We start from the raw sequence: 19,917 nt of genomic DNA on the forward strand, positions 1-19,917 counted from the left end.
AGAGAATATCTTGTTCATTCTCACGGTTCACCGATTCACCGGACTTTCAAAATGATTACGGTAGTCATTAAGTTGCTGGTTGGCATTTGATGCGACGCGCAATTTATGGTTAATCCTTTGGGCAAACCGCGATGAGTATTATAACGAAGTACTTTCACTCTCTCTCGGTTTGCGACGTGCGGACTCCTCTCTCGTTCGATATGAATCCGGCTCGTTGTCGTTTCACCCCGTCGATAACCGGATTCGTAGCTTATTGCTTCCTTTCCGTTAATTGATATTGGCTGTTTAACGATCGCCACGAATTCTACGACCGTGTCCAACGATCATTTTAACGGAATTTCGTTCCTCTTCCATTATGGCGTACGATAAGCTATCTTCTTTTGTTAAAACGTTTTTAATTCCTTCTTTATCTAAAAGTTTCTTAATTCCTTCATCTTTCAAGACTACAGTAATTAATAATAAGAGATATCGTGGATTACGGTTGACTATGCAAATTCAGATTTTTGTGATCATAAGGAAATGGAATCTAAACAGAAGATTAGAAGATATTGCTTTATTTTAAACTTGCAGTCTGTGCATTTTTGCATATTTAAATTACGCATAAGTACTTAAACATTCACTTATATAACGATATAACGAACTATATATAGCGATCATTCGTAACGCGTTAGGAGTTGTATATGGTTTTGATTTCAATTACCACGATGTTTAATAACGAATACGATATAGCGTTAACAAATAGTAACTCGAATTTATTTTTGCTTTTCTTTCTTTCCTCTCGTTGGAAGTAGGAAGTTGAAAAATCAATTTACACTTCGTAATGTACATGCACTAACACCGTTGCGTCCCTTCAATCATTTTCAATCCAATTACGTTTTTCTATCATTAGAACAAAAATGTTTGAAATTGAGATTGACGAAGGAATCGTCGTTGGTACGATTTTTCGTTTCAATTTTATGTCGATGTTTTATTCAAGTTATTGATTATTAAATCAAGTTCAATTGAATTAATTTTAATCGCTGCAAGTATAAGTACGATGTAATTCATTTCTACCAAAAATGAAACGGCAAGTAAAAAAAAGATAAGGAGTCATTAAACAAAAATATTATCGTTTCCAAAAAATTAAGCATTTCGCGTGTCGAGTTAACTTAATTTTCCCGGTTAGTAGAATAAAATTATCATTGAAGTAAAGGTAAAATTGGAACAGAGAAATTTTAGGACCGCAGCAGAATTAACAAAGTATCAATAGAAACTTTTGACTAACTCTGTTGAGCACGATCATCGCACATCGGTGTATTATTAAAATTGTACGTGTTCTAACGAAAAGAGAAGGATAGCTATTGCAAACATAACTCTATTAAAAAGTTCCCTGCATTATGGGACGAGTCCACGGTCTCGTAACGATTATCCCTCGTCCTAGATAATTCCTAATTATTATAATTCTCGTCGAAACTTCGACTTGATTGACTTGACTTCGTCTAATAAAGGAGTGTTTCGAATTTTCAGCGATCGATCCCTATAGCATCGCCATAGCAGAAGGGAAGCCTACTGCAGGGCACGGGCGGATAGTGATGTTGAAACAATAGCCGGCAGATAGCGAAATAAAACTTGGTGTCTTAACGAGCGCGTACTCGCATACGTACCGCCTTCCTCTTTTGTAATGCTAATTCAAAGGAGGCAATTATTTCAGGAGTAACTGGTAACCTTCTAGTTTCTCGAACGACAGTAAGTATCGTCTTTAGTAACCGAAGAATAAGTGCGAAAATGACCGTGTTATTATGTACAACATTTAATGAAAAATGAGAAAATTTGATAAATAAATGAATATATATATACTCTATTTAGAAATTGTCTTTAAAAATGATATAACTTCACTTTCAACAATTCTTAATATTTATCTAATATTCTATATTTTTAATATTACTGAATGTAATTTTCAAGTTTAATTAAACATTTCTAATAATTAAACTCCGGGTGTTAATGGAGATTCAAGTTTCTATGAAGATAGTATGGTAAATAAAGAAATGGAACACGAATAACATTAAAAATAACACTAAATTAAATTAAATGAGACATATAGAAGCTAAATTTGTTTTACCCACTAAATATTACAACAAACATTCCATTTTCGATGTTTTATATATCTTTGCATGTTATATTACATTCTGCGGATCTTATCAAATGTAAATGTCTCATAAATGTATAAAAATCCGCAATCTAATAATAATCGTGAATCGGTGACTTTTAAATACTCGCGCGAATATAAATATGAATACTTTCATAAAATCCCTCTTTAAACGTGATATTAATTTTCAATAATTTACCATTTTTATCACTCCTTTTTGATGTTAAATATATTAAACCCTTGCTTTAAATACGTGAAGATAAGCGGAGCGGGAATGGTTTTTGCCAATTAAAGAGACAAGATAACATTGGTAATACGTGTACGGTAATAAGTATTATTATCGGAATTATAATCGTGATTAAACAATCGCAGAAGGGAGCTGCGGTTCTTTTCATTAAGTCACACGTTCGTTTCCGGTTATTTTGTTCACCTTTGCACAGTCGAAATCTAACAAGGCGATACGGGAGAGCATCGCGTTAAGGTAACAATCGAATGAACGAATCGAGTTGTCAGATATTATCAGAAACACTGGCTGCGTGTTACGAGAAACAGATTACTTTTCCCAATGAAGTTGAATCGGGAAAGTAAAAATCGTAAGGCTGCTTTGGAATGCAAGACCGGTTGATTAAACGAAAATCTTTATTCGTCGACTTTTATGTAGAGCAAGGTACAAAGTCGATAATATAAAAACCTAAATTACGCAAAACCTGAAAGAAGACATTGATCTTCTTACATTTTTTTCGTATCCTTTACTTGTCTCCTATCTCCGGCACAAAGTTTGCTTTACAATCATTAATCTTACGCTAAACTGTTACGTTATAACTAATAGTCTTTCGGCATGTCGGCTGGATAGTTCTACTCTATTATCTTATCAAGATGTTGAAATCATTTAATGGCTGTCTTGCGAGAAACTTGGACAGACGATTACAGGTTTCAATTGACTTTTTGATCGTTAGCTTAATGATTAAGTTAAAACGATTCGTGATAGCTCTCGGATATACTATTGAAACTGGAGAATTTTTGGAGAAGAGATCTCTTGCCTTTCTTTTATCTTTATATGATGGCTTATAGTCAAGTCAAAGTTATCACTCAGTTATCATCGTTAGAGACTCGAAGATCATAGGTCAAATTTGACAATTTAACGTGAAAAATTTGGTTCGTTTTAAAAATTTCAACGGCTAAAATGTTTATTGAAATTGTACAAGTTCGCCTTTTACAAAGGAGAAACCAATATTAAAGTATGATCCAACAGCAGAAAATTTGTCGCGGTATATAGGATGAGATATTTGTTTTAGTTGTTTCTTTATTATTTTTACATTAAATTGCACGTATGTACGCGACGGTAAGCAAGTATGTATTATTATTGATTTTGTCGGTGTCATAGAAATATATATCACGTTCGGAGATTTACTGTTGCTTGTTTTAGTTATCTCGTTATTACCTTTAATAAATTACGTATATAGTAATGTTGGAAAAGTATGCATTGTTTGATTTTCTCAGTATCAGAAAAATGTCTTCCACGTTCATTGTTCAAACAACTTGTAAAATTGAAACAGGCAACGAGATCTTTCTCTTTTGCCATTCGTTCAGCTTCGTTGAGGCGAATAATAGCGAAGTTAATTACATGAATCAGCCGTAACATTTTTCGAAGTATTTTGTTACAGTGTAAAAGAAGAAATTTTCCCTTCCATTTAGAAGGTAAAAGTAATCGTTAACTTTGTTCCTCTAATAGTGTATTTCTTTGTGTTGATTTAGTCGTTTAGTTCATAAACTTTTTTCTCTGATGAAACCATTCCAAATTTTTAAGAATGAAGATTTCATCTTTTTGTTCTCTTTTTTTCTTTTTTAAGGAATTTGATGTCTTATTATTAGACATTAACAAAGAAACCGACGTGTTTTTTGAAATTTTTCCCATGTGTGCGTGCCACCTTACGTAAAGCATTGTATTCATTATGGGAGAGTTCTTGTAACTGCTTGTTTCTTTCGTGACTGAGTTTTGGTGCTATAATCCCTTCGTACCGAGGTATTTGACTTCGTGTCTTTTTCTTCTTTTGTTTCATCCCGATAATACGTGTTTCCTCCGATTACGTGAGATTTCGCGAATATAAATAGAAGGAGAATATTCGCGAAAGATCTGAAGTACAGAAGCAGAGGTGAGATAATCAGCGAAATTTTCCGCCTTAAATCTTGGCTTCATTTTCTGCAAATTAATATTTCACTCTGCGTCAATCTTCATTCAGTTTCCATGACAGATTCATGGAAGATTCCGTAGAGAACAGAAATCGAAGATTTATATATAGAAAATAATCTTCTTAAGGTGCAGCAGTAATAAATTTGGGAAACTGTAAAAGTAATTGTTATACTGTCGTAAATACTAAGGCATCTATCAGTTACGTAACGAAAAATTCGGATAGAATTGACTTTATGTAGTATTACATCGTATATTATAAATAAAGCATATGTGTACGTACAATGCGAGTGAAACAACGGATTTATAACAAAAAGATTGGAAAATAAAATCAGCGAAAAAACGTTCGATTTATATTAAACATCAGCAGAATCGTGTTGTACAATTCAACTAACATAGATAGCAAATTTTACGAGTATCAAATTGCCCGTATTAATCGATATTTACAAGTAAATTTTACAAATTATAAATTATCTGAACAGCCTGTTTAACAAAAAATTATAAAAAGGAAATCTATAATCTATAGCTTGTAATTTATCAATTAATAATTATTATCCAAGAAAATCCAAGTGTTCCAGTACCTGTGACCGGCGATGTGATATTTTGCAACTTTTTCGCTTCTACCGTTACGTCCTTTTACTAAAAAGAAACATATGGAACAAAATTCTGTCAAATAAAAAAGAAAGGAAAGGTACAAAAAAAGACATTTACTGTTCGATTCATCCTAGTCGTGTGATACACAAACATCATGAGAACGCGAGGACGCGCGTGTTTTCGGTTCAGGAAATGCTGAACGCTCGAGATCGTTATAGAGCGGCGCCTTATGAAACATCCTGTTCACGAATATATGTCCGACACATACGAGAAGGCACGGGACTTTCGGTTGTACTCTCGGTGACGGGGAGACAAGCTCGTCGTGTCGGAGAGAAGCGGAAGTGCAAGTCTCCTACCGTCGTTGGCAACGGCGTTTATCGTGTCGCTGTTGACCCTAAGCCACGGAAAATCCGTCCGCATTTAAGATCCCAACTGCAGAAGAAAGGTCATTTCAGGCCACTCACCGACGCCTTTGCCGGCGAGGAAGATCGTCAGATACCTTCAGAACGAATCTGATTACCGTCCCCGTGGCAAAAGATCTTAGAAAGCGGCGATCCGACCACGGCAACCAATATTGAGTCACGTTGAGACGAGCTGCGAATCTTCCGCACCGAATCGACACGATCCTCCTTGAGTTAGTAATGCGTTTTCATTGCAATCCAACGCGGCGTTTAACTAACAATTGTCGTTTCAGTCAGTCGGCAATATTCACTAGAGGAATCGTGGCGCTCTATAATTTTCAACGAAATTGTCGCTCGAAACGGAGAATGTCGAAATACTAAACGCTATGATTATCAGCGGGAGAAACGATACTTATTTCGTCAATAATAAATAGGTGGAAGTAACTGGAAGATCTCTCGATTTCAAATTGCTTCTTCGCGGATGTCTAACGTCACAATCGAGGGGATTTTTTTTCAAGCTATCGCTTTCGAAAAAGCGTTAATAATATGCGTTAATAAACTACTAAATATCGAAAATACGTCGACTAAATGAGGAAATATAAATCGAATCGTGCGTAAATTGATGAAGTCCAACGATGAAAGAAGGGAAATGGAGCTTAAGCGCTTCTCTGAATTGGTTTAATAATAGAATTGCCAAACCTGTCGAAATGACGAGCTGCAGATCCTTTCTCTTTTTTATTATTAAACGTATGAAAGTACTTTCGATAAAATTGACGTTGATTTTTATTGGAATGGAAACATAATTATGGAGGCCGTGGAGAGAAGTGGACGATATTTATAAAGTTCTAGACATCAAGACAATGAAGAAAGTTCATGTACAAAAACGTCGTTCCCAACTTTTATATCCCGAGGCTGTCGTTCGGACGAAAAAACTTTCAACAGTTTTAACATTTTAATAAGAACTTCAACAATTTCTTCATATTCCCTTCAAACACGAATCTGCAAACGATAAAGAAATACCATTAAGTCGGAAGCAAAACAAAAGAATATAGCAGAGTCAATTATAAACTTTATGCATTTATGAGAAATTTAAAAATGCAAAAATGCACAGAATGCGCGTAATACGCAGAAACATATAAAATATCAAAAGTTCGAAACTCGTTATAACATTTACAGAGTGAAACAGAATTTCCGTGTAGATAGTATTCATTAAAGTATGAGTTTGTATAAATATCCGCCGTCTAATTATAATTACCTGATACGTATAGTAATTTAGATACGCGTTAAAGATCGACAGTTCTAGTGCAAATGCGCTGAGTTACCGAGAGCATTGCGTATCACTGGCAGAGACGGAAGCGCGACGGATGACTTATACGATTTATTGAGCAGACGTTGATCCGGAAGACGAGCCCACTTTCGCCAGCAGAGTAGCGTGCACGGTATACACGTTAGGCTACCTACGACCTCACAGGACACTAGGCCCGCTTCACACATGCGATTGCGATTCCTCACGGCCTCTCTTTCAGACACCTAAGAAACAGTGATTGTCCTCCGCGTTTTCTCGCGTGATACGAACGTGACGAAGGAGGGTGGCCGCGCTGGTAGTGCAACTATGACATAAGTGAAATTACGAACACACGTGCTACCGGTATACACACGCAGACACTTTCTGCGCCGGCTCTGTCGCGATCCTATCGCGCGCGCTACCGCGATTATCCATTACGAACGTAATCATAAAATAATGAGGATGATTTTCTAGGATACTTATGAAATATTATATTCAGTAAAAAAGAAACTGGTATATCCACAGGGAAATAGGAGAAGAACGAACAGCTCTTATCTCGTAATTTACGTCCTTTCTTCTTTTTTTAAGCAAATCATGACATTGTTCGAGTTACGGGCGTTAAAAATATACAGTGATTATTCATTGTTTTTGAAATGCGTAATGCATCATTCTGAGTTTAATACGGAAGATAGGCAAGAAAGGTGAAAACATCTCCGTATCGATTTAAAGATTGTTAAGAGGAAAGGGATGTAAAAGGGGGATGCAAATACTCTCGATGGTTTCTATCTCGTCTACGAAAACTAGATATCCTATTTTCCCAACGAACGTGATGCTTTCTACGTAATATACGGTAACAATCCAGTTAATTTCTCAGGAACGTAAAATGTTACGTCTTCGAATGCTAATTCATCTCTATCTGCGCCTGAGTATAGTAATGCCTCTTACGTTATTAATCTGTAACCACGGCTTTCTCCGTGAAATTGTTGCTATGTAATAATAGAACAGGAGGAGGAAAAAAATAGAAGAGAGGAAAATGGATTTAGTTTTGCCCGTGGAAACCGGAACTCGGAAGCGAATCTATTCGGCGGATTTATAGGTTCTGACGTGCATGACGTTACCGAGCAACAGCTTGGTAGAAGTGTGTTCCTTCCATCGTGAGATACAACGCAATGTCGACCATGGGAACCCCTTTTCTTTATGTTTAATTAATCACAGTCATAATTATGCTGTTCGACGGAGCTATATTGTTTTAAGTCGCTTAGTATTTAAGCCGCTGTTTACGTCATACTTGTAGTGTCACGAAAATGGGTCAATATTGAGAAAAAAATGTTGAATTTGAAAAAAAACATATATATACATATTCCATTTAAAAAAATAAAAAATATGTAAAAATAAAATGAATCAATGTTAATGACAAATAATAAATTTTCGAAATATATAACATACGTATAATTACAGAATATTATATTCTATCTGTAAAGTAGGACGCAATGTCACGAAAATTAATTATTGGAAAAAAGATTATATTTTAAAAGTATATAATATATAATTTTATACCGTTACATTTGACTTAGGAAATAAATACTTATCAACGAAGAATTATGTAATTTTCTACCGCGTAAAATACTAACTTACCTGTAGAAAAAATCAAGATTAAGATATTTAGATCGCTATAAAGATAAAAAGCAGTCATTATTCCGGTAATTACATGTTTAGTAAACTACTTTAAATTTAAACGTGGAAATTTATGAGAGAGAATAAAGTTCGGTATAATCAGAGGAGATTATGGCGCATACAAGACCATAACGTCAAGCTCGATATTCGCATACTATGCATTGGGAGCACAAGATACCTTTGCCATCCTTCAGTAGTTTTAACAAAGTTTCTTTCGATCTTCCTGCGCGGAACAACGAAGTTTTCATTCCTGCCATGCCGTAGAAGAATATCAATGAAAGCGGAAAACAAAAGAGGTCTCGGTGAATTGGATCAACGATAAAAGAGGAACAAGGGGTGGTTTCAAAACTTTTTTACTCGATTTCTCTTTTTTTATGCTATCAATATCGTATATTCTTATAATTTTAGCGGTACATCTTTTTGTTAATCGTCTTTCACACATTCAACCTCCTTCGTGTCGATTATACGTTCTCGGAATCCAAAAAATAAGGGTTCTTTTTTTGTGCGTTTCACAATCGAGGAACATACCGCACTACTTTTCCCACCGCTACGTATTTTTGTCAGTTTTACGATTCTTATAATATACATAACATCTCCATGATATATATACACACATAATATTCATTTACTGCTCTCGTAAAATGAAAGTTAAATCGGACAAGGGTCTATGGAGCGGATCGATTAAAAGATACGATCGATGAGAACAGTAACCAATGTTAAAATATTCTACGAGGTGATAAACCAGTCATAGATGCGACAAATAAAAACTCGATACAGAGTAGACACTATACTTCAATAAAACAATCTCGATATTGTCTATACAAATACATCTGCTGTACATACATAAATTACAGAACAATCTATTTGTATCAGGTATGATCAGTAATAGTTTTACTACGATTGTACTTATCATTTATTATCACCATCTAAATCATATCACTTCTTACCTCCTAATTCAGAAGCGTAAACGTAAACAGTACGTAAAACATTAACGAGTTACCTTATCCTACCTATATATAGCTAAAGAACATTTCTAAGAAATGACGAAACAGAAAAAGATACCGCTAGTCTCATTCATCGACATCGCACGTTTTCTACGGTTTCTCAAGAAATAGTGTGAAAGCACAATCTCCCACGTTTATTGCAACGCGTGGCGAATCACAACAAATAGAATCAATGCCGAACGATTTATCGTCAATCAAGATTATACATACGTACGTACGTGCGTAACATCCAATATCTCTCTTCTGTCACCCTTGCGAATCACTTTGCTCGTATTCCTACGGAAACGGCTCGAGGATACGATAAACGGCACACATCACCCGGTGACACGGGACAAAACGTTTGATACTTTCGCTCCCGCTTTTAGAATCGTATCACTGATCGAAATATGAAAAATAGAAAATAAAAAATACGGCGATGTCCCGCCAACAACGAAGAACAGAGTCGTACGAGCAACAATAGTACCACCGGTACTCCAGAGCAATCGGTGTACATCAAACAAGTTGGATGACGCGCGGACCAGGACCAAGTTGAAGGGTGCGCGTCGCGAACGAAACGTAGGACGATACTGAGGAGCCGTCCGCTAGGCATGCAAACCTCATACCGCGCAAGGATCTCGCGAATCCTCGCTTCTTTGTCCATCGACTGTCACGGCTCGCTATCTCTATTCCACTCTTTCCATTCACGTTTCCAGCTGTTATCCCATCTCGCTTACGCTCGCCCCGCTCACTTCCTCGCTTTCTCGCTTCCTCACTTCCTCGTTCGAGTTTGCGATCCTCCCTCTGATGTTAACCTCTCGCGCTCTCTTCGTCTCCTAGCTCCCTTGCATAGACGACCCCATACGTATATATGTGTCAGTATGTGTACGTGTATGTGTACTAGGTGTATCGGACAACCTAGCCGGCGAGCGCACGCGCTATACGCGCTGCTTACCTTTTACCATCCTTACCAGAAGAGAACAACCTCACACCCACTCTCACCTTCTCTCTAGATCCCCCTCCGGCTTCCTCTTTCTATCTCCTTCTGCTCGCATTTCCTGTAACCCTCGCGCGCTCCTTGGTCATCTTCTTCCTATGTGACCCGATGTTATCTGTAATGCTTTCTCTTTTCTTCGTTTCTCAGATACATCTACACCTTGCACAAATTCTAACTCTCACGTTTGCGTGTAAGTAGATATGTAGTACTTGTAGATGTATGGTATCACATCAAGCATATGCGTATAACGTGTATGGTTGTGTAGCTTCTGTTGAGTTGCTCCTACATCTTCGCGTAATCATCGTCTTCCCCCTTTTTAATTCGCTCTCCTTTTTTTTACGCTTCACTCTCGCTCTTCTCTCGCTTCGCTCTTTATTACGACTCGTGTCGCAACGCGCCGCTCTAAAGCGTTTTCCTTCGCGTCTCGACCTTTTCTTATCCTGAAAAAATCCTCTACTTCATCCCCAAGGATTTATACCTGTTTTAATGTAGCCCGTTTTAATTACCCTCCGGTTTCTCATTTTCTGTGTTTTTTTTAATCACGCCGTCCCGCGAGATTTCAACGTAACGCAGATTACCCAAGTTTTCTTCTTTCTCCCCCTTTTGTTACCCGTATAGCTGCTTATATCGCTGTGTTTTTATCGAGATCCTCTAGAAATTTTTCCCGTGAAATCGAGAAACTTCGATCGAGATTACATCTCTCGTTAAACAGACTTTTCGTTAACTCCGAAGAAAGTGAATAGGATGCACGACGGTACGGTTACGCAACAGATGGAAACTTCTCAAGTGACATCGGAAAGAAACAACAACTACAGGCAATGAATTTCTAAATGTATAAACGAACAAATATTTTACATTTCTCGCATCCTTCCCTTAGCGAATAAAACAGAACTCGAGCGGGCGAAGTTAAAAGAGGTTTCTTCCTCCTCTTTAATATTCATTCTGCTTGACGAACATCTTCTTTTTTTTTTGTCCTTCTCTTTGCACGAATCTTTCATCTTGAATAAATCGTTGTTAGGTATTCCCAAAGTATGAAGAAACTAGGGAGATTGCGCGTGTTCCTTACGAAATGCAGCATAATATTTATGCATTTGACTGGAACATTCTCAAAAAGAAAAAAGAAAAAAGAAAGAGAAAAAAATTAAATATTGTAGCTAGCACCGAACAAATATCTGTGTTCTTTAAAAAAAAAAAAAAAAAAAAAAAAGAACTCGCACACTAAAGACAATCGACGCGCGCGCGCACTGAATATTTTCACACGTTTTATGAAATCACGGTCGCATGTAAAGTATACGAAAGGAAAGTGAGATACATCTTTAAATAACTCCGATACATCGTTTTTTTTCCTTCTATGTATGTGTGCGCCTGTATCTGTCGACAGGAATGTGTGAGTGAACGAGTGTGTAAGTGAATATGTAACAGTGTATGCGTGTGTATACGTGTACATCTTTCATACGTTTATGAGAACGTAATTCCATCCATTTATAATTTATACAAGAGAAACTGTGTACAAACGAATAATTTTATTCATGTCCTTGTTATAAACTCTGTATTGTGGGAACGAAATTTGTACAGAGATTTCGTAAGATGTACCGAGCTCGGCGGGTAAAGGATTTTTACGGCCGAAAATTATTCTTAATAGCCTCGTACGTACGCTTGGAATCTTTTTAAAAGATTTACGACCAACGACGCGTATATGCGCCTAATAGAGACATTCGAATTTATTTCATTTACGCGTTTAATAAATAGAAAAATTAATAAACTAGCGTCATACGAAGATACTGAGAATATTTCTGCTTTTATTTTTGATTCGGAAATCGCTCGTTCCACCTGATAAGATACATCTTACGGAACACTGTGGATCAATAAGATCATTGATATTACTATTGTTCAACATTCATGATTGCGCGACTGGCCTGAATCATTGGAAATTTTCTCTCAAATGAAACGATCACGTTCATAGAAACACATAGAAAATAAATTGCCTCCTGTGTTTCTTTGATTTGCGATCAATTATCGACAGTCGTGATATCTGAAGAAATCTCAACGTGGATATGATGGTCGCGTGGACTTCGAATAATACTACTTTGCATATAGGTATTGTCGAAACGATAACGGTTCATCAGTTGATTTCCCTTCGTAACTCCTCAAATACCTGTCCCGGAGCAAATCAACAAGTTCACAATAAGAACCACTTCCAGACTTATTCCTGTTTTAGCTGCTTGTCTCGAATAAATTCGTTCAAAATGCTTTCATCCAAGGCGTAACATCATCGGTATATTGACGATGCACGCAATTACGTCAGGCAAGGCAGTGATTATAGCATATACTGTTGAGTCATCTCACGTCAAGTCGATCAATTGTTTCAAGAAATTTTTAACAATATTCTTGTATATATTTATTAAAAGTTGCTTAGACTGTATTTTAAAAATTACGAAAATCATGGTAAATATCAATAAAATATCGTTAAAATCTTCCTTGTTCCTGTAAAAGGCGAGTTCATATTCTCAGTGTATAATCATTTTTATCCAATGAAGTAATCATGTTTAAAAAAAATAATAATAAAGGATATCTTCGATGGAAATTTGGCAATTGGATGATTTAACGTGAAATAACCCTTCCATATCTTTCCCTACCTAAAAGTATTTCTTTTATTAACATATTACATGGTCTAGCTCCCTGTTGCATAAACATTTATTATTCACGTCCACTGTTAATAACAGTATCGTTCTTTCTTACGAATAGCACGTTACAACGATACTAATTTTATCTAATGACTTTTAGTGTAATTCGGAAAGATCGCGGATAATAAACTACAGAATCTACAGAGTCTACCTTAAATAGTTCAAATAATCCCGTTCTTTTCTTCGATTGATTCATTTTTACTATAGTACAATGTTACAAGCATGATTCGTGGTTGGTTGTGGTGATGTATCGCTATGGATCCATAGATCCGTCCGATGGCGAGATCTAACAATGTAAATAATGATATCTTATGGTACGCGATGTGTAATCAATCGATGAACAAGTAGTTCGAGCACTAACGTTTCTTTTCGTTGATTCAGAAACGTTGCTTAATGGAATCCCGCGTTGCGTAGTTCCAAACATACTACCCCAAGTTTTATTCGTGTAACACGGCTTTCAGACTTTCTTAAACGTTAATAATGCTTACTTTTTTTTTGTACCCGCCGTTAAATCAACGTGGCTTTGTCTGAAATCATATTCACGAGTTCTGAATTGCGTTCACGTATAAAAAGGATCATATAGAAGAACAATATCGATTCATCGGATACTCAAGGAAGTTAATCGTGCAACAAGTTTCAAAAGAACATTCTCGTTACCAAAAACCCCCCATAATTTACAAACAACATTAATAACTTTTATTTAAGAACCAATTAACGTAACATAAGAAAACAGGAAGAATAGGACGTGCTCGTTAAAAAATTATGAAATGAAAACGATTCGAGATAAGGGAAGAATAATTTAAGGTATTTTAATTTAATTTAATTTAATAATTTAGAGGTATTTAATTAACATGAGATGCTATAGAATGTTATAGAATAATTGAACTTGTACAAGATATATAAAATTTTAATAAAATGTAAAATATCGTATATATCGTAATGATATAAAAGTATAATAAAAAAAAGTAAAAGTATAGTAAGAGAAATAATGGCCTTTTATTCAGTAGCGTCATTCAATCATAATTATTTATAAAGTTCCTCCTAAATAGAAAATATAACAACGTATTTGCAACTTGTGCAAATAAGTAGCTTTCTTGAGCACCCGATGAGACTTCTAAAGTCATTGACAAAGAGAAAAGAATATATCAGGAGACAAGAACATAGAAACACTTAAGATGCTGGCACTTGAAATGAAGTTGAAGTTGTTCATCCGTATTAATCGGATGAGAAAGGCAGAGGAGCTTTATTACTAACCTCTTCATCGGAGGCTTGAGTAAAAGCTCCTATTGCCTGTTGGACTTGCGGAGCGGTAGGTCCACTAGTAGGATGCGCCGCAGCTTGTTTACCAAGTTTTACGGCGTCCTGCGTTGCTTGAGATTCAGTCCTTCTAATATAAGCAGCCTCCTTTTTAGGTGGTACTACCGGCTTATTTGGCGGCACTGGAGGAGGAACACCGCGAGATACTGGTGGCTTTTTCGAGGGCAGCATACCGGATGCTTGAATCGCCGAACCAGAGCCAACATGAAAACCAAGCTTTCCTGTAGCTTGTGTCGACGGTATAAGTTTTACCGTGCCTCCAGGATTTACAGGAGCAGGTACAACCACACGTTTGTCTACAGCCTGAGGAATGAATACACAGGAGATCCGATTTAACGTTCCGGTTATCCCTTTGAAGCACCCCCACTAGAAGGGCACATATAGACGATCGCTGCATTTAAGATAATGATTAAGAACAGAAAGAAAAAAAATGGGGCAGTCGAAATTATACCAAATCACCAGTCTAAAGCAAAGAAATAAATCAATTGCCAGAGAAATAGTAATTGAAGATGTTTGAGGAAGAGATCAGCTTGTTACCTAAGCAATTTCATGATAGATATGTTTATTAATTTTTAACTACAACCAGAACTGCGTTGATTCCTAGTAACTTAATATATCATTTTGTAAAGTGATAAAAGAGATTATTATAAGGTAATACGAATTTTATTTGCTTGCGAACATAATTAAAAAGAATTGTAACGTTCTACTATAGAAATTGTATGTAGATCTACTTTTCTTTGTTAGAATAGTTACATTACACAACTTGAAAAAATAACAGGTGAATAACCAAACCATGGTAAAGTTAGCAATAGCAAATACAGGGTTGCAATTAGGAGGGCAAGCAGGGAAAATTTGTAAATAAGGCTCAAAAGTGAGTTGCATACAAGTTTTAATTAAGGAAATAATCAATGTACATACTAAGTAGTAATCTTATGTACAAAATAAGAATAGCATAATACATAAGTTAGACTTAAAATTTGATGGTGTAGTAACTTATATAAAATAATACAATGTGATATAATTCAATGTGAATTAAAGTTTACAAACATGTGTGTGTGTATGTGTGTGTAATCAGAAATAAAAAGATAAACTTTTTGTCATCTATATGATAAAAGAATATTTAATTACAACTATAACAGTGTAACTATAACATGATATAAATTTATCATAATAATTTAAAAAATTGTAATAATAAAATGTTTATGAAGTTTCGTTGTAATAATTAAGAAATACCTATTGAATTGAAGAAACATGCAACGCATCTGCAAGATGTGTGCATGCAACATTAATATTCATATGTATACTTATAACTTACTGTGCATGTATGAACACCTTTATTTTCTGCTTTGCAATAATATTTTGTGTATTTTACATCTTACATTTGTTTTTTGTATAAAAATATAGAAAATATCTATTGTTCATATTGTTATTCTAAATATATACATCGATTGTTTTTCTAGCTTAGCAATTATATTGATTGTTTTTCATGTCATTATAGTAAGTACGATCAGTAACGTACGTACGTGTTAGAAGAAGAAATAAACCAATTTTACCCCAAAGCAGTTTCTGTTTGTTACACTGATTCATTAGAATGAATACAAAAAATCAAAAAATACGCAATAACTGTGCGTTCTATAACAAGATGATAAGACATATTTATATTTATCATTATCATGCAATAATCATACAATAAAATTATTCTATATAACATTCAACCTGAACAAAATATAAGACTAGAAAATCCTATTTGATTATGATACACATATAAAATAATATCATATAATATTATTAAACCTAATAATAGATTAATTCAATTATATTTTGATTATTTTTAAAAGCACTTTTGTTATCATTAATAATTATAATGATAATAATAATAACAATATTTAACACTTAAATTTTTGATTGTACGGTCACTTTTATAAGTATGATTTATATATTCATAAATTAATTTATGTATTTTGGTGTTCTATTCATTTCTTAGCAAAATAAAATTTAACATAAATTATGGATACAAAATTATCATACTTGTATGCTTATATTATGAAGCAATATGTTAAATTAATGTATTTTTTTTTTTAAATCTCATACAAAGATCAATAATTTATTTTTATTAATAAATTTTACTTTTAAAATAATTTCTTTTAAAATTACATACAAGCAATATACTGTTCAAATGTTTCCATTCTAATAACATATTATTATGTTGCTTTTGTATATTCTGTAAATTTTCATACAAATTAGATGCATAAAACAGTGGTGTTTTAAAAATCAATATAATTGATTGAAATGAAACATATGAAAGATTTTAATATTATGAAAGCTATATTATGAAAAATGATTTTTTACAAGTATATGCATAAGTATGTACTGTATAATATTTTCAAATTAAAGTAGAATGTGAAGAAAAATGGGGATAATTTACCTGATTTTCAGAAGACGCCGCAGTTTCTCCACTAGATGTAATATTGGACGTGTACGTGACGCCACGTAATGCCTGCCCAGGAGTTACTGACCTAGCAATCCCAGTAGCTACAAAGAAATTAGTATAAGTGTTATTTCACTACTTTAAAATACCTATATTCAAAATATTGAAATACAATTAAAAATATAATGTATAATATTATTCCCAAAGTATCGGCACAAATTGTTTAGTTTTATGTAATCTTTAGAATAAAATCTTAAATATAAATTATTTATTGTATTAACCCTGTATCAGTCTGAACCAGCATTAATTATAAATTATCGCATCAATATCAAATAAGTAGAAATAACAAATTCATATCAATATCAGGTGCATTACACTTATGAGCAAAAGCTATAATTACCATTCCTTTTTCAATTAACAGTCAAAATGTAATTTATTAATTCATCCACTATCATGCAATATAAAAATTCTCTTAGAGAAAATATATCCAAAATATTTTAATCGTTTATATCCTATTTCAACTTTAGGATAACTGCTGTTCTTACTTGGACCGCTGACAGGAACACTAGATACCGTGGCAGTGGGCTGAACAACTTTACTACTAACCATTGGAGTCCCAGTACCCAGTACTGTACCTTTAACTGCACATAAGATATAATTATAAAAATATTCAATTTCTTTTAGCAATTATCAGTATTCAACATCATAATAGATATTGAGAATATTATTTGCTTGCTATTAATGCTTACTAAAATAAGTTCTATTTATGTATGTAACTATAATAATTTAATTATTGTGCACAACATACTTGTTTGTGGTGCACTAGCAGGCTTAACTGTAGGCATAGCAACTAAATTAACTGGTTTGGCTGGAGGAGGTGGTGGAGTTGCACCCACACCTCTTGGAGAACCTCGTGTTTGAGACTCTTTCCATACATCCATTTCAGTTCTAAGTTTATCTAATTCTAATTCGAGATCTTTAGCCCTCTTTTCTTCTTTTGCTAAGGCTTGTTTATATTGCTGTCTTTCCATGTCAAATTGCGCAAGTTGTTTCTCCAATTCTGCTTCCATTTGTAATGACTTTTTACTTTCTTCTTCGAGTCCTTCAGCCATAGAATCTATCCGAACTTTTTCTTCACTTAATATCTGTGCCAAATCTTCTGATCTTTTCCTTTCTTCTATATACTTCATAATTATCTTTTTGCGTTCAGCAAGTAGAAGAAGTACTATTTGCTTCTGTCGAGTTTTTTCTTCCTCTAAAGTTTCATTTGCTTTCTTTAATTCTAATTCCAGTCTTTTTTTTTCTTGTTTCTCTAATTCTAATTCTTTTTTCAATCGTGTTCTTTCTTTTTCCAAACCATATGTAATATCATCACCCTGGGCAGTATCATGTTCGTGTTTTCGTTTTTCTTCTTCTAATTCCTTGATAACCTGAAGTAAACTAAGTATGAATATACAATTTACAACATTCATTACTATTTAAGTAACCAAATATGATATACATACTGCTCTGTGCCTAAGCTCTGCTTCTTTAAGAACTTTGGCCATTTTAAATTGCATACATCTTTGTTGTGTCACAAGTGCTTCTAAAGTAGCAACTTGTTTATTTATTTGATTTGGTTCATGTTCACTGACACTACCTACTAATACAATATCACGTGCAAGTGCAGCATGTGGATCTGATGTCCCACTCAGATATCGAGTACTTAATAGATGTTTCAACTTTTCTGACTATAAAGTACACAAAAAACCTATTTATGTCTCAAATATTCAATATCATATCGTTATTACAACGGTTAATGTTAATTATAAAAATGCTTCCATTAATGAAAAATAAATTACCTTTAATACTGCTATTACGATATCTCTTGCCTGCAATTCTCCTTCAAGATGCCCTAATAGTTTCAATAAATCAGTTTTGCTTAATTCCATTTTTGGATTACGCTACAAAAGAAATGTAAAAAATTATTATCAATGAACATATAATCTGCATGATAGATTATTTTCTTCAAACAGAAGTATTTCCAAATATATATAACTATATGTATACATACTTTTAATGTATTGGAGGAATTCTTATCAATCGCCTCTATATTGTTAGGTTGTTGTAGAGTCTGTTGATGCTGTTGCTGCATCGGTGACGGCGACGGCGATGGTGACGACGATGGAGACGAATGTTGTTGATAGGATTGTGAGGATGGTGTAGAAGTAAGAGACTGCATCTTCGTAGTGCAGACCGAGATGGTTGTCGACGATCCGGATGATCCATTCGCCGGTGAAACACTCGAACTTACATTCATAGCATTTTGACTCTGTGATGCCATTTTTGAAAAAAAAAGACGAAATATCGGGGGGGAAATTCACCCCTGAAGAAGACGTATAATTTCGGGGGAAAGTACTTAAAAAGTACTCGTGGAAGGTATTCCGCGGTTAAACCGATTCAACCTTCGGTATTAATACTTTCATTTGAACAAAGAAGACTTCGGCCCGGAGAGCCAACTTCGGGGCACGCCACATCGCTTCAGGATTTCTCTTTTCCTTTTCGAACTCGTTTAGATTATGCCGAAGGAATTAATCCGGCATTTAACTTTATCCTCGATTATTGACAAATGAAGCACAAAGCGTAATTCACAGATAGCAACCTATCTCGTGAAAAGTGCTACGAAATCCATTCATTATCGATTATTTCTTATCGAATGTTACGACTCAGAATTCGATATAATTTCAACTTTATGGCAGCGGTAAAATTAAAATCTTGTTTGAATATATTGCTCATATACTTGCTTTCAATATTCGCTATCATTTTTATAAATTTTTACAATTTGTTATTAAATGACTGGAACTGATTAGAGAATATAATTACTAGACTGCGGATTTTGATGCATTTATAGGAAATTTTAAGATGCAAAAATGCTCAACACTTATGTAATATAAAAAAATATATAAAATATCAAATATATATTACTTCTTACGATATCTGATGGATAAATTTAATTTTTTCTATATATGTACTATGTTTTTACTTATAAAAACGCAAATTTGCATAAATATGCGCAATCTAACAATAATTATTATTACGATTTGGGATACTTTTGTCTAAAGTTTTGAAACAGTTCGTTGTTGCGTAAAGATCTTAATTTATTCATTCTTATGTTCATATCTGAAATATTTTTAATACATATTACTAAATAAAAAATGATAAATAAAAATATCAACTGATGTTTCTTCTAGTAAAATAATATTTT

General features: G+C 34.3%; 2 protein-coding genes and 2 long non-coding RNA genes across 6 annotated transcripts in view; 1 reads left to right on the forward strand and 3 right to left on the reverse strand.

Annotated features, from left to right (window-relative positions):
* The window catches only part of LOC100651788 (mucin-3A), a 23,018-nt gene extending 11,739 nt beyond the window's left edge, over window positions 1-11,279 (reverse strand). For both annotated transcript variants that reach the window (XM_048408346.1, XM_003393285.4), the window contains exon 1: window positions 9,490-11,279. In XM_048408346.1, the coding sequence (XP_048264303.1) occupies window positions 9,490-9,500 (11 nt within the window). In that variant the 5' untranslated portion in view covers window positions 9,501-11,279. The remainder of the gene's footprint in view (window positions 1-9,489) is intronic.
* LOC125385098 overlaps window positions 1-14,920 on the forward strand; it is a 22,884-nt gene extending 7,964 nt beyond the window's left edge. The window contains exon 2 of the long non-coding RNA XR_007224063.1: window positions 14,341-14,920. This is a non-coding gene — a long non-coding RNA (uncharacterized LOC125385098). The remainder of the gene's footprint in view (window positions 1-14,340) is intronic.
* LOC125385089 lies at window positions 1,733-8,081 on the reverse strand. The gene is made up of 3 exons (XR_007224058.1): window positions 6,564-8,081; window positions 5,025-6,307; window positions 1,733-4,952 (listed from the first exon to the last, which is right to left on the reverse strand). It is a non-coding gene; the product is annotated as an uncharacterized LOC125385089 (long non-coding RNA).
* On the reverse strand, window positions 13,429-19,401 carry LOC100646973 (CTTNBP2 N-terminal-like protein). 2 transcript variants are annotated; one of them, XM_003393249.4, is made up of 8 exons: window positions 18,727-19,400; window positions 18,515-18,616; window positions 18,179-18,403; window positions 17,482-18,103; window positions 17,219-17,314; window positions 16,671-16,777; window positions 14,183-14,548; window positions 13,429-13,455 (listed from the first exon to the last, which is right to left on the reverse strand). In XM_003393249.4, the coding sequence occupies exons 1-8, from the start codon at window positions 18,994-18,996 to the stop codon at window positions 13,441-13,443; spliced, it is 1,803 nt and encodes a 600-aa protein (XP_003393297.1). In that variant the 5' UTR covers window positions 18,997-19,400; the 3' UTR covers window positions 13,429-13,440. The 2 variants fall into 2 exon arrangements, with proteins under 2 accessions (XP_003393297.1, XP_012167109.1); XM_012311719.3 differs by having other exon boundaries at window positions 13,429-14,548; window positions 18,727-19,401.
* Between the last annotated feature and the right edge of the window lie 516 nt (window positions 19,402-19,917).

This window comes from Bombus terrestris, chromosome 1 (assembly GCF_910591885.1).
Source record: "Bombus terrestris chromosome 1, iyBomTerr1.2, whole genome shotgun sequence".
Classification (NCBI taxonomy): domain Eukaryota; kingdom Metazoa; phylum Arthropoda; class Insecta; order Hymenoptera; family Apidae; genus Bombus; species Bombus terrestris.

Coding starts and splice junctions, on each gene's coding strand:
- LOC100646973 (XM_012311719.3), bottom strand. CDS start 18,996: ATGGCATCACAGAGTCAAAATGCTATGAATGTAAGTTCGAGTGTTTCA. Junction 18,404..18,514: donor TCGTAATAGCAGTATTAAAG/GTAATTTATTTT, acceptor TGTACTTTATAG/TCAGAAAAGTTGAAACATCT. Junction 16,778..17,218: donor TGTTCCTGTCAGCGGTCCAA/GTAAGAACAGCA, acceptor ATTTCTTTGTAG/CTACTGGGATTGCTAGGTCA.